This window comes from Nipponia nippon, unplaced genomic scaffold (assembly GCF_047370975.1).
Source record: "Nipponia nippon isolate SJK-2023a ecotype South Korea unplaced genomic scaffold, ASM4737097v1 scaffold_1, whole genome shotgun sequence".
Taxonomy (NCBI): Eukaryota; Metazoa; Chordata; class Aves; order Pelecaniformes; family Threskiornithidae; genus Nipponia; species Nipponia nippon.
Genome location: NW_028262290.1, coordinates 77,188,719 through 77,203,618, shown reverse-complemented (window position 1 = coordinate 77,203,618; position 14,900 = coordinate 77,188,719). Strand labels below are relative to the sequence as shown.

The following is a 14,900-nucleotide window of genomic DNA, read 5'->3' as shown; positions in this document are numbered from 1 at the left end:
CATGGGAAATGGATGACATTCTACCTCTAGGAAGGCATTTGGGCTCTGTTATACATGTCACAGATATTTACAGCAGCTTTTGAATTCCTAAAATTTTGTTTCCCTTAGTGATGATAGAACACAGCATAATACCTGTTTTCACTTCTCGTATCAGGAATAAACAATTTCCTTAAGCATCTTATATGGTGTTGTATGCTCCTTTGACTGTTGTTTAAAGATCTAACTCAAGAAAAAGAGCCTGCTTAATAAAAATTAAAATTATCAATGCCTGAGAAGTTTGACACCATCAGTCATGTATGCGTGAACAATAAGTCTGGGTTTTAGATTTAGGTGCAGCTTGACTTTTCCGGCTGGTTATTGCAAGTGACGCAAAACACTGAGCTGGACATATGGATTTTCTGATCTCTTTAAGTAAGGATTTGATTGAGGGTTGTGAAGCACAGAGGCAGGGCGCTTCTTTTTCTGGGGGCTATGCTTTTGGACACAAATCTAGGCCGATGGTGAAGGAGGTGGAAGATGCCATTCCCAGAAGAGAGGGGACAGTACTGAATAACTCAGGCCAAGTGGAGGTGTATTTTACAAGAAGGTAGGGAACTGGATCTGTTTTCAGCAGGTTGACTGAATAAGATGAACTAGCTCCCATGAAGTTCTTGTAAATATGTCTGTTCAGCAATTGTCACTTTCAGATTTGGAATACATTTGTAGTATTATACGGTGTGCTAGGACTCGGATTGTGTGATGCTGACCACCATGATACTCAGGAGTTGGTTGGCAATATAATCATACTATAAGGTCCACACAGACCTGGATTTAAAAAAAGAAAGGGAAAAGGGACAAGGTATCTTTCTGTGAAACCTTTTAGTGGAAACCTGCAATACTGTAATGTGGGTATATATAGGAAGAACACTTGTATTACTCAGTTGTAACTAGGTATGTGAAAAACACTTTGGCCCTTTTGGGGACACGTCTTAAATTACTTAATATTTACATATGACTTTACAGTAAAGAATAAACAATATATTAAAAGTACAAATTTTGTCCCAGATGCCACTGAAATTGTGCAATTTTGTCCTTGATTTCTAGCTCGGATGTCTTCAGATTACAAATAAAAATCTGTTGTTTAAAGATCACTGTTGGAAATTAACAGGGACTGACACAAGTTTTGTGTATTTTAGTACTGTGCATCATTACTAGGAGTAAAGGTTGTGCAGGTCACATTACAGCATCAGTGATAACAGCAAAGCCCACTTTCCTTGTGTTATATTGTATGACATGTATGCTTCTTGCCTTTAATGGCTTTATAGCTGATTACTCTGGGAATTTGGCGATATGCAAAAAAAAAAGATATAATCCAACATACGCTTTAGCTGTATCAGCTAAACTAACTAAACTGTAAAATCTGTTTTGGCCTCTAAAAATTAACAAGGACTGAGTGCATAGCAGGGAGCAGATCTCATGAGAAAACAAGTACTCTTTCAACATAATTTTCCAAAGGCGCACTTTTAGGGTGTTTAATATTAAGTTTGCTGATTGTTTATCTTCTGAGTTGATAAGGTCATTGGACCAAAAGGTGTGATTTTTGTCTTGTGGGTTTTGTTTTATAGCACACGGCCACATGGAATCAGTACTGCTAGTTATATTATCAAATCCTGATTTACTTGCACACCCAAACTTGCAAGACATCCCTGAAACTTCAGGATAGTTTCTGTAATCTCCTTTTTAGGATGAGTTGATTTGAAGCATGCTACACAATTTTTCCTGTATACTGTATATCAGTATACCTTCCTTCATGATGGTGGAGTTACACTGATTTACTACAGCTGGGCATCTGCCCTCAGCTTGTGTGGTAAAATGCTCATCTCTGTCCATGCAAAGGAGTATGGAGGAACAGTGGCAAGTGGGACAACCCAAATGGTACCCTGTCCCGCATCCTCCAAGGCTGGGTCACATTACGTACTGAGGGGGTTAGTGCCTAGGGATATGGGACTCATTACGGGAAGCAGGGAAAGAACATTTTGGGATTGCACAAGACTTAGGAACCCAAGGCAGGGAGAGGAAGTGATCTAGGTGGCTTGGGGAGGAACAAGTATGGGAAAATAGAAATAAAGTGATGAAAGGGGCTCCTTGATCAATATGCTTGCCTGGCCATGCCCTGCACCTGACCATTGCAGGCTGTCCTGCCTTCTCACTAAACTCCATTTCTCTCATTTTTTTTTTTCCTGGGTGAGGAGTCTCTATTCTGTGTGCAAGTGTGTTTATGGGGGTCTGGGTGCAGCGACTGAGGTCAGACTGCAGGACATATAGGGGCCCATAGCAACAACTGAAAGGACTGGAGTGAGTGAAATCAGGTGCCAGAAAATGGGGTGGGACCTGTGTGTCTGTGGTGCCAGAAACTAGAATGAGTGCGGGTGGGCATATCAGTCTGTGATTGCTAGTGAATATCAGGCTGGGACAGCTGAAGGGTGGGTGAGGTGGCCTGGGAGCTGCAGAGGCATGCACTACTCTGACAGTGAGGAGTCGTCAGCTGTCGGAGGAACCAGGAGGCCCAGGCCAACACCAGAGAGACCATGGGGTCTGGGGGTTGACTAGAGACCTGTTTGTATACCTCCTATGTGTGAGGCAGCTGGGGAGAGCCGAGGGACCAGGACCAGCTACTAGATGGACTGAGTGTCCAAGAGCAGTTATTGCAGGGATCCACTCTGTGTGTGAGCAAGCACATCTGTACCAGAAGCCAGAGCAGGGCTGCAGCCTCGAGGGCTCGTATGCCCAGGTGCCAGCAACTGGGGAGGGAGACTGGGATCCAGGAGCAACTGCTGGGCAGACTGGGTGTCTGAGCCCAGCTGCTAGGGGGGATCCACACTGTGTGGGTGGGTGGGTGTGGGTGGGTATTCCCTCTAACAGACCTTCATCTTGATCAACCAGGGAGGGGAACAGGATGAGGCCGTTGGTGCTGTTTGTGTGTGTGTGGGTGCTGTGTGTGTTGATCTGTGTGGTCGGCCATGTGCATTTACTGTGTATGTGTTGGCTTGTGTGCCTACCTGCCCAGCCTTGCTGCTGGTTGGACCTGGGGGCATGGAGCTACAGCAGCCTCACCTCTGTAGGGCTACTGGATTTGGCAACTCCCTAACATGACCTGGTAACGTTTCTGTGGTTGTCTTTTATTTGAGAAGAGCGAGATTAGTTTTGCTTGGGAGCTTAAGGAATTAGGCCACCTTTCCGTATTTCAGAAGAATTTGCTGGCTAAATCAAGAGTTACATATGGAAAGAGTTCAAGTTTATTTACAGCATTTATAGCTAGAAGCCCACACAAGGCCTCATTTTCCATTCCTGAAAATCATGAAAGCTCACTGAAGTCATCGGAGCTACTCTGACATAACTGTGAAAGGGGATAGGGTCATGCTTTTGCTGGTATAAGAAGACTGGTCTCTTCTTTCTGCCTTGTCTTGATGAGCCTTTTTCAGTGGTGGTGCAGGAGGGGAGCAGTCTTTGCTCCGCAGAAGTGCAGAGTGTGACTGTGTATGTATTTTGTGCAAAATGATGGAGTGCTTTGGGCAGGCATGTCATCCAAACCTTTATGCCTCTGTAACTGCTGTATTTTTAAACCATATCATGTACAGTTTTCTTTCCCAGAAGGATGCTTCCTACTGTGCTGTCCCTGAATTACTGTGTGGGTTAAATATTTTCTTTATGGGGTGTGTGGGGGAAATGTCTTACAGAAGCTTTACGTAGCCTGGAAAAACTGATTCCTTTTGCCCAAAGAGATGGATTCATTCATCTAGACATCAGAAAGCTCTTTGTGGAGCTAAAACAGGTATGTTGTTATTTAATGTTTGTATATTAATTTTTATAAAGCTGCAGAGGATTATTTTGGGGGCTAAAAAGTACTTGCTAAGTAGAATATTTCACTTTTTATTCAGCAGCATTTTGGTCCAACTTTGTACTTTTTTGTCTTTTGACATTTCATTGTGAGAATTAATATTGAGTGTGAATTAAATCTGTTCCTTCACCCTGAGTTCATTTTTAAAGTGACGGTATATTTATTAAATTTTAGATGTTGATGAGCAACGCTTCCTATATATGCAATGATGTGCTTACAATGTTTGAGAAGACCCTGAGACTTCCACAGGGCTCAGATGACATTGACATTTTAGCAATATGCTCAAAGGTGACCTTCAAGCTAAGTAACCAGGTCCAGTCACTAAAGGAATCTGTAAGTATTTCTGAATTCTTTTCATGTTTAAAGCTTGCAATGCCTTACTTATTACTGTTACAAAATGAAATAAATTAGCAGGGATTGTAGCTTACTACTTAGTGTTTTCTATTAACAAGTGGATGGGTAACTGATTATTTAAACTGATTAAAATGTGCTTGGGGCAAGGCACAAGTGGTCCTGTGGAGTATTTTGAGTGGATGTGATATTTTAGACACGCTAAGTATCTGTGGCTTCCAGAAAAAAATGAGAAGGTTTGAAAGACTGCTCATTTAATCCATCTTAAGTTGGATTTCAGCATCATCAATATTACAAATCTAAGAAGCAGGGCCAAAGACTCAGGTGAGCTTCCCTTTTACTGGTTTCAAATATTGCTTTCTTCACTGTGAAAGGTCCTGCTTCTGCAGAAAGTAACTCAGGGACGACAGAGCCTGCCAGATTCAATAATGGATGATTATTTGGGATGGCAAGAAATAGAAGACCAGCTAACCAAAAATTATGCTTATTACTGTGAAATTAACCAACTGCTGAGCACAAAGGCACCATCTGAGGAGGATGTCCATTTCAGCTCTTGTCAGGAACAGCTGCTCTTCTCACTGTATGTATCTCGTACATCTTTTAATACCTAAAGATCCTGACTGGTACCAGCCTGGACTAAGGTATTATAACCAGTAACCGAATACGTAAAAAGGTTAAAACCCTGCTTTTTGCTTCTGATTACTACCCAGCATTAACAATTTGCTATAAGCACAAACAGGAAGGTAGAGGATGAGGTTTTTTTAGTAGTAGTAGTATTTGGGGGGGGGGGGTAGGGGTGGAAATAGGCTGAGGATAGGAAGGTATCTAGGATTCTACAAGCCTGTTCTCCCTTTTTATCTTCTCACTTCCAAGCATTTTCTGCTACTTCTCAGCCTGCTTCCTGGTACATACCTCTCTGGTACTGCGCTGCTCAGGATGCTTGGAAACTTGGACCTTAAAAGACTCCTGGGAGATGCAGGAAAACATTAAAGAGAGGGTAGTTAGAAAGTGCACTAGGAGGGGTATTGCAGCCTCAAGTTGCATTCTGAACACATCAAGTGGTCATCATTCCTCTATTTTGGCAGAAAATCCATTCATCTTTTTATTAAGTTGATTTGTCATTTGCAATGACTCAGTAATTCTACTGTTTTCAAGCTTTAATGGTGTTAAATCAGAGTATATTGGAGACAAATCCCAGTATCAATAAAGTGCTTTAAAATAGGCTAGCGTTTTATTATTCTTGCTTGGCAATATAAAGCATGAGCGTAATATGTTTAATGTGAAGTTGCATTTATACTGGACAGATGTCCTAGGTCACGGACTTAAACATGCGTAGAAGACAACTATCTATATTCCTTATGCATGTGAGAAACTTGACAGAAGAGTTTGCTCTTAAAGCAGTAAAACTATTATCTCTAAGCATTCAAGAATCTGTCAGAAATTCCACAAGCTTCATTGGCAGCAGGGATTAAATCCACAGAAACTAATAACATCTTAGACGTTAGAAAATTTAAGTCATTTTTCCTGTCTCTTTTGCTGCTGGTCAATGGTTGATTATCTTCCCTCCCTCCATGTTTCTAAATGGCTATGAAATCACCAGAAGGACTAGTTTTACATTTCCTTTTCTGAGCGTCAAAAACACTGATAGAGCTAAAAGGACTCTGGGAATAGAGGCTTGTATTTAAGTAACATTGAAGAGCAAGAAAAGCTCCGTGCTATTTTTACGCTAGGTGTTTTGTTGTTGTTTTGTTTGATTGTTTGGTCTTTTTCAGGGACAAAGCAATGATTTTTTTAATGCAAAGCTGTATTTCAGGATAAGAGGAAGCATTTCTCAATAACTGTTTTCAATTTCAAAATGCTACTTTTTGAACCAGAGCATTTTGTTGGGGGTTTCTTAAAAGGCTTTCTAGATTGATTTTTTTTTTTTTCTGCTCACAAACCTGCCTCTGTAGTAAAGTCTAGTTGTGCTTAGAGTGATGTAATAGCTATGCCACTGATTTCTTTAGCAAAGGACTCTGCTATTAGCCTGCCTGCCTCATTTCCTCCCTAAGCCAATAGGACTGTATGCATAAAGTAGCAACAGAATATAGCTAGAGATTTACAGAGAAATGGTACGTGTTCACAAGGTAATTTGACTTTGAAAGAAATCACTGGTTTAATCATGGTAGCCTTGTTTTCTGTGTCATTTCAGAATTAATAATACACTTGAAGAAATTTTGTTTGCTTTTGAGGGAAACCCATACTGGAAGGATTTAACAACTTTTATCAGTTGGACATGTGAGATAGCTCAATACATGAATAAAGAAGCAGGCTCCACGGGAGGTCAGTCAGGTGAGGAAACAGCTACTGCACAGCACAGGCTTTATTCTGATGGTTCCCTGTCTGTTTTAAAGTATGGTATTCCCTGGAAAGGGAAAAGGTGATGATTTTTACATTTGTGAGCCTGTTTCTCTTTGTGTTTCCATCAGCCTTAGGATTCACCAGCTGACTGAATCATTAGCAAGGAAAACTTACAATATACAGGGCCTGAATCTGGTAAATAGCTGTGATTTTAGTGCCAGCTGGAAAATTTTTGGATTGTCCATTTCTATTGGGAAAACTCCAACTGGTTGAACCTGGTTTGAGACTCTACTTTTGCCACGGTATTCTGTCAGGAAGGCTTCTGAAGTCCAGGATATAAATGGGGGACCAGACTAGCTGGTCACCCAATAGAGGTATTTCTAGGCTTGTTTCATACTAGGCAAGGACTTTATGCTTGATTTCCTTCATCCCAGTTGTGCTGTGATATTCTGGATGTCCTGACCCATCTGCCGTTAACTTTCTTGGACTACACTAGTTTTTCATTATTTGAGGAAAACTTTGAAATATCTGAGATTTATGCTGAGGAATGGAAGACCTTCCATTTCAGAATTCTTTCTCATTAAATACTTGTGTTACTTTTAATGTTTCAGTGGAGCTATGAAGCAGGGCACCATGTGGCTGGTCCAAACAGCTCTGAAAATTGACCTTGCCCAATATCACCTATTTGTTCCCTTTAAGTATTCTCACCATGCTTCCAATTCTTCCATTTTTTGAGCACTTATATTTCCAGCTTCTGAAGGATTTAGGTTACTGATGGATTATTTTTTTTTTTTTTAAAGCTAGTTCTTGGGATTTGTGAAAGATTTTGTTCTTGCTAAAGATCTGTTTTTCTGAATGCACTTTTTTTTTTCCCTCCCTCTGCTGTTTTTCTCTGTAGAGCTAATCAGAAATGTGTTGAATACCTCATCAGTAAGTGGGCAGCTATGGAATGTATGCAAAAATAAGCAGTATTTTTTAAATCGAAGAACTGTTAGTGAAATGAACTGTTCAAATGTGAATTGATTGTATAGGTTTTGTAACCTATTACAGTTCCAGATATTTCAGTTATCTGGGCAGTAATAGTGAAATTCACAGAACTGCTTTCTCTTTACTGAAATTCCAAGGAAAAAAAAAATATTAAAGTTCATTTCAGTGCTGAGTACACCAAGTGCACTCTGGTTTAATAAAACTAATCTTATTTGAACTAGTTCTGCAGTTCATGTATAATTCAAAAGGTATCTTCTATTTTTCCTTTTTCTGTAAGGAATTGTATTTGAATGTTTCTGTAAGGAATTCAGTACGGAAAGTACAGGTGTGCCTTATGTAGAGGTGATATTTATTATAATCGTTCAGTATAACTAACATCAAAAACTAATAAAAATTGCATATTTACTTCTTTTAAAATGTACATAATGTATTTCTTTTTCTGCACACATTCAGGTCCTAAATTTGGTAGGATTTATTCAGGTTTTTTCAGTGGGAGTTGATCAAGGTGTTCATAAATATGTTCATAAAAACTTTTTCTGATCTGTCTCTTGATGTTGAAATTTTTATTTTCTCTACAGATGGACTAGAAACATCTCTATGTTCTAAACAAAACCTCAGTTTGGAGACCATCCTAGGTCATTATTTAGCATTTCTGCAAGATTTACCAGATTATTCCTCGTTTATTCCCTGGGCACGGTAACGTTGAACTAGTTAATGTAATTTCTTTGTTTAATGGTTTTTCCAGAAATCCTTTACCGCACTTCCAATTTGGACTTTTGTAATTCCTGAACATAGTTACCCAGCCTCTTTTCATCAAATGACTGGTGTTTTTCAGTATTACTGGGAAGAAATAGAATCCTGCAAAGGAAGTTATGTCTTTGTGGCTGTCATTCAAAAGCATTAAAAAAGACATCTCCATCTCTGGTGTGTAATCAGTAGTAACCAAAGCGGTGGACTCCTGATGGCTTCTTGTCACTAAATTCCTTGCGTTATAGCTCTGCTAATGTCTAGGTGAACAGTGAAACAGAAGCCATTTAATCATCACTCTGTTTAAAAACAGAAAAAGATGTCCCTCATGGAACAACTTCAGACTAATTATTGAGTGCTGCCTCTGCTATTAAGTGCTATTAACTATTTACCATGCTATGTTGTCGATCACAGCTGTTAATAGATAAGAATACTTTCTAAATTACATTTCTGGACATTGAACTTTATTTTTCATTATGCTGTTATTTAGCTTTTTGCTAAATCAGTCCCTTGTTTAACCTATCAAATGGAAATAACCACTATCAATGCAATGAAAGACAAAGAATCAGAAGTTTATAAATGGCACAATTTGAATATTACTTCCACTGTTAGACAGGTCATGTCATGCTTTTATTCAAGCAGAACTTGAGAGACACTTTAGCAGCTTGATTAAAACGGGCTCTAGAAGCAAAGAACTCCTGGTTTGGGGTTTCAAAATCTTACATATTCTTGATACGTACAGTTAAAACAAAATGGAAGTTAAGGAGTAGAATGCAAATTGATATCTTGAATGTTCAGTCACTTTTGTGCTCTTTCCCAACTTTGTTCTAAAGATCAATGCAGACGCATTTGCTGGGGCAAGGATTTCTAGAGTATGCACTATTTTCTCTACACAGTAGTACTAATAAAATCACCTGACTTGTTTGGGTTTTCTTTGCTATACATGCAGAAGAATTTCTTTGACTTGAATAGGTCTAGGAAAGAGATTCTACATGAGGAGTGCTTTTTTCCCCAATGTTTGGCATCTTGGTTTCTCTTCCGTAGAAGCCATTCCAGGAATTGACACAGAAATTCCCTCACAAAGCTTTATAATGGTGTACGGTGTTCTACTCTTTTAACTATTAAAAGAAAACATATTTCAGGAGACGGTATTTTCAACTTGAGAACTTTGCATTGGAATGCTTCTTTTTCCATGCACCTCAATCTTGACCAGCCTTACAGAGCTAGTAAACATTTTTTCTTTTGATAAATAGTATTGACACAACGGAAACATTAGTTGGAGCATTCCAGTTTTCACTGTGATTTCATGTTTTGAGTTTTTTTCTAGATATTAAAATAGCAGTGTTCAGCTATCAGTCGGTCAACTGGAATGTTTTGGCTTTCAATAATTATGATAAAACAAAAAAAATTCTTCAGAATTCATGGAAAATGAGAGGGTTTTATTGATTTTTATTGATAAGTTCCTTTCTATAAAATAATTAGACTGTGGAGCATAAAAGCTTTGCTCTGTTCAGCAGTTGAAAATGTGATGTACTTAAATTAAAGTTGTTTGACTATGTGGCTTACAAGCTTGATTATAATTACCGATAAATGCACACTTCTTTAGCCTAGCTGCCTACATTCAGGTTTTGATTTGAATGTGGCCGTGACTTTTCAGTGAGTTTTGTCACATTTTTGAAAACCAAAGTGATTGTCATTTGTGCTATTTCAGGTTTTGTGGTAATTAATTTGTGACTGCTATTTAAATGATATTTGAACTTTCTTTGAATTAAGTACATAAAATTATATTCTAAAATTATGAAATATATGTATTTAACCAATTCTTCTCTGCCTGCTAGGTCACTAACAAGAAAAAACTCATGCTTAATTTTTCAGGATTTTGACATCTTTCAAAGACTTTTTGAAGAGAGAAGAAAACTTATGGATTTCTAGTGAAAAGAAAATGGATAATCTTTTTCATCTTGTAGAAGTCATAGAAGAAATTATGATGCTTGGTTTCTCAGCTTCTTCAAACCAGTCTCTAATTGAAAACGTCTTGAATAATATAATTATATGGATGAAAAATTTTCCTGAGGGGAAGGAATCTGCCACCAATTTCTCACTTGCAGTTTCTGAACTCCATAATGAGCTACAAAAAAATTTCCAGCTTCTTCAGAGATTCTGGATGAAAGAGAAGACAGAAGTTTTCTGGCATATAGTGAAAATTTTATTCTATGAACTTGATTCTAGGCTCTCTCATTTGAGTCAAGTGGAAGAGGAGGAGGTATTGGAGACCTTATCTAGAATTATATTTTCCATTACAGAAAACAAAATCCATAAGAGAAGTATGTTATTACTCAAAAATATCCTGACTGACTGGCCAGAGTTAAATATTGCTGCTTTGAACCATCTAAAACACTTAAGTGAAAATTTCCTAAGGAATCTCTATGAGGTTGGATCATTGACTGATGATCATATCAATGTGTCTTTCAGCACAATTCATGGAGTGAGTAACGCCTCCTCTTTATTACTCTCAAATGCAACTTTTATATATAAAGTGCAAGAATTAGGAGAAATTGTGCACAATTTCTTCAAAAACTTCCAAAAATTAAACAGTACTAGTGTGGCCTCACTTGTTCCAATACTTTTCTCTCTGTGTCAGAATGATGATCTGGTCTTAAATATTGAGAGCAATAGCACTCTGTTAACATTTCTTTATGAGACTTCAAAAGATATTTCATCTTTTCAAGTATGGCATGATTTCCAGGATAAGGATCAAGTTTTTGATTTACTGTCCGAAACTTTTGATATTCTCTGGAACTTCACCAGTAAGTCTCTCTGTGAAAAGTTACTAATCATTTACAACCACACAGAGTTTCAGGCCCAGTCTCTTGCACATAAAGGAAAAAAAGAGATGCAAGTTGTCTATAGCACTCTGAGCAGCCTTAAAACTTTGTTTATAGATGAAGAGCTCCGAACAGCTGCCTTTTGTTATTTGGAACAGTTTCTTGATGTCTCCCCAGAATGCCTGGTAAACAATGGGTGCATTAATTTTTATCTATCAAACATGACTTCTGTAGATTATTCAGCAGAGATTTACAACTTACTTCTGCTTCCATTGGACAGTGTTCTGTCTAATATAACAAACTTCAGAGATAAGGTAAGTGTGCCTTCTGCTTTGCACTGCACTTTTACATGGCTTCAAACCTGGACAGAGATTTTTGAAAAAGCATCCAAAATCTTAAATTTGAATTCAACCTTTTTTGTCTATCTAAGAAATGATTTGGCAAATCTCTCTGAAAGTCTTTTAAATGCAACTCATGACGAACTGTGCAATAATACGGCTATGGTTATTGTTGAAGCTACAACAGCAGCAATGAATCTATTAAAAATCATATTTGAAGGAGATGGTGATTTAAATGGCTTGAAAGATTTTGAAACTTTCCTTGCTAATCTTCAAAGTGTATTTAACAATGCAGTTCATATCACAAGCTCGCTTAAAGGTAACAGTTTAGAAAATGTTTTAGAAATGATGGGAGTCATGATAACTGAATTGCAGCAATCTATTCTGAAGGTTGTTAATGGAGAGTTTTTGAATTCTTGGCTTGATACCTTCATCTCAGGAGGATCTGAGGGAGAAGGTAGGGGTGCTGGTGTATTTTCCATTGGAAATTCCCTTTCTACTATTCTCAAGCTGTCCCAAAAGGAACTTGGAATTATTCTCACGGAGATAAAAGACACAACTGCCTTCTTTAAAAGTGTATCTCAAAGCAAATATATGGTTTGTATCAGCATTTTCCAGAATATTACGAAACTAATTTTGGACAATACTCTGAAAGACATAAGCCATTCACAAACAAATTTTTCATCTGATCTTAATTCCTTTCTAAACTTTTATAGTACAGTGGATGAAGTAGGGGATTGTAACAGATGGATACATGGATTAAGTAATCTTAGTGAAAAATACCAGTCACCTTCCCACCTTGAAAATGCAAAACATATTTTATTTCTGCTGAAATCTCTGGGAAACATTGATACAGGTGTTAAGCTAATGGACATGATGGACTTTGTTAATTTGATTTTTAATTTGATACTCCCTGAATGTTCCCTAACTGGTTCTGATGTGATTTGTGTAAATGTTTATTTCAATATTATAGCAAAAACTTTAAAATTTATTCTCCCTGAATTTTATGTAAAAGATGACATTAGCGTGCTTGAATTTATTTTTACACTTTTAAATAACTCTGGAGGGCAAATACAAATGCTTGTCAATGATTTAGTGGGGCACTCATGGTATACATCAAATAAGACCCATTTTAATGAGTCAATCCACAGATTTAACAGAACTTCAAGGGTGTTCCTTAATCCTTCTCGCCATGTTCAGCTTTCATCAGTAGAATTTTTAGCAGAAATTCAAACTCTTCTGAAAAATAAAACCTTTGAAATCCAAGAAAACAGCAGCTCCTCTCATTTGGATATTGAGATTGAACCTTTCTTGCATGAGAAAACTACCAGTTTGTTGATGGAGTTCTTTCAATATGTGATTAGTAATCTTGACTCAAACTTGCAGAGCAAACACAAAACATTTCTCCAGAAACTGATAGAAACAGCAGCCCTGAATATTGAACTGGTAAGGAAGGCACTTAAAATTTTCAAGTCTCCTAGTTTTACTGACTTTCCATTAAGAGATGATAAAGAGTTTATAAAGCATATGATAGCCTTGGTGCAAAATATGAGGAACATGGATGTTGAGTTCTTGATAAGTCAATTCAAACAAGTCCAGAGGAGCCTAGATAATTTCTTTAAAAATATCAAACCTTTGTATGTTGAGAAGTCTGAGCTAGGAATGTTAACAGACTGGTGGGATGCATTTGAGAACAATTTGTGTAATTGGAACCTGACGGACTTATGGCAAATAACACGACTCTTTGAACAAGATGAGCTCTATGATGTAGAAGAGATATTCCATCTCCTCCTCAATGTCATCAGCCTTACAAAAAGATTAGCTCATGGAAACATCACACAAGCACTAACTGAAGTATATGCTTTCATACTGACTCAGGAAGCAAAAATGCCAATGTTTACTGAAGAGGCGTTCTCTAATCAAGTAGAAAGTCTTCTAATGTTACTGGAGACATTGACAGATATGTCTGACAAACGTGCAGAGGTCTCAGTTTGTTTTTCTGCAGCATTCTGCTGGGCTCTCACAACAGCAACACCTCAGAGTGATCCCACTTTTAAACCTTGTGACTTTGTGCATAGCAATTCTACTCTTAGTTACAATGCAGCCGTCAAAGTCATTAAGGAGCTGAAACTCATCACTCTGGAGGACAGTTCCTCATGCACTATGGAAGGCTTTCAGGCAGATATCACTCGCAATCTGACTTGCTTTTTTCATCAGATCAAAGAATGGAACTCTATTCTTTTGAAGTTTTCTGAGCTCCACCATGTAAATAGCTCAGTTCTCAAAGAGTTGCTAGATTTTTGGAATGAGCTATCCCTCTACGTTGTGCCACTGCAGGTGAATAATACATACTCAATCAATTGTTCCTCCACACCGAAGAGACAAGTGGCTTTACAAATTGTAGAAACTCTGGGCAGTATGCCAGTGGCAGAAATGGAGATGGCCAAAGGTATTCTTGAACAGTTGGATGATCTTTATGGTGGTCTGAGTTGGAACAGACATTCAAGAACATCACTTATAAAGACTCTTCTTACTAATGTTAAGAATATGACGAGTGAAGTTTCTGGACTCCTGGATACAGCAGGTGTCCTTTCTTTTCTTTCTGTAATTCAGCCTTTAATGACTCTGTCTTCTGTTGGAAACCAGACATACTCAATGCTTATGATATTATCAGCTTTAAATGGAAACAGTAATGTATCTGATAACTTTGAGAACTTCTGGTTTCCTATAGTTACAAGCATAGAAGATTTATTGGTGAATTTTAATGTTAGACACTTACTTGCAGTGATAGACCAAGAGTTTCAATTACTAAGGTTAGCCACTGGACAGTCCTCTTCAATGGCTCTTGATGCTTTAATACAGCAGTTTAATACATCATCTGTAAATGCTATGTTAAGAAATGTTGAAGACATACAAGAAATTGTGAACAGCTTTCTATGTGAGTGTAACAATAAAAATTATTCTAAAGTAATGCATACTCTAATTCTCCTTATGGCTAATGAAAATTCATCAAATGACCTACTGCTGGTTGTCAAAGACACTATTGACTTTCTGGAACTATTCCAAAATAAGTCTAAGGAAGATCATACCCGTATGTTGTTTGTTGATGATCATCTTAGCAGAGAAAACTTGAATAATACTCATACTGCTAATTCAGTTTTGCTAAACAGTCTCCTTCATATAATTGCTGATCTTGCTCTTATAGAAGAAACTCTGCAGACAAACAATACTGAGCTTCAGATAGTTGACTTCATTGATTCATTTTTTGATAACTCACAATATAGAGAAGTTTCTACTTGGTCCCAAAACAGAACTCTGGAGATCATGCAAGAGATCTTGCAAATGATGTATCAGTCTACCACAGAACATGACAGGAACAAAATAACCTTCTTACTAAAGGATTTGCATAAGGATACAATGGCAGAAATGAGGTGA

The 14,900-nt window shown here is 37.8% G+C and overlaps 1 protein-coding gene across 2 annotated transcripts; it reads left to right on the top strand.

The window, feature by feature from the left end:
- The first annotated feature begins 4,699 nt into the window (after positions 1–4,699).
- On the top strand, positions 4,700–14,900 carry LOC148057426 (ATP-binding cassette sub-family A member 13-like). Of its 2 annotated transcripts, XM_087736695.1 has the most exons (4): positions 4,700–4,808; positions 6,420–6,559; positions 8,134–8,251; positions 10,178–14,900. In XM_087736695.1, the coding sequence occupies exons 2-4, from the start codon at positions 6,523–6,525 to the stop codon at positions 14,898–14,900; spliced, it is 4,878 nt and encodes a 1,625-aa protein (XP_087592821.1). In that variant the 5' UTR covers positions 4,700–4,808; positions 6,420–6,522. The 2 variants fall into 2 exon arrangements, with proteins under 2 accessions (XP_087592821.1, XP_087592813.1); XM_087736687.1 differs by lacking the exon at positions 6,420–6,559 and having other exon boundaries at positions 4,757–4,808.

Coding starts and splice junctions, on each gene's coding strand:
- LOC148057426 (XM_087736687.1), top strand. CDS start 4,766: ATGTCCATTTCAGCTCTTGTCAGGAACAGCTGCTCTTCTCACT. Junction 4,809..8,133: donor GAACAGCTGCTCTTCTCACT/GTATGTATCTCG, acceptor TTTTCTCTACAG/ATGGACTAGAAACATCTCTA. Junction 8,252..10,177: donor TCGTTTATTCCCTGGGCACG/GTAACGTTGAAC, acceptor TTAATTTTTCAG/GATTTTGACATCTTTCAAAG.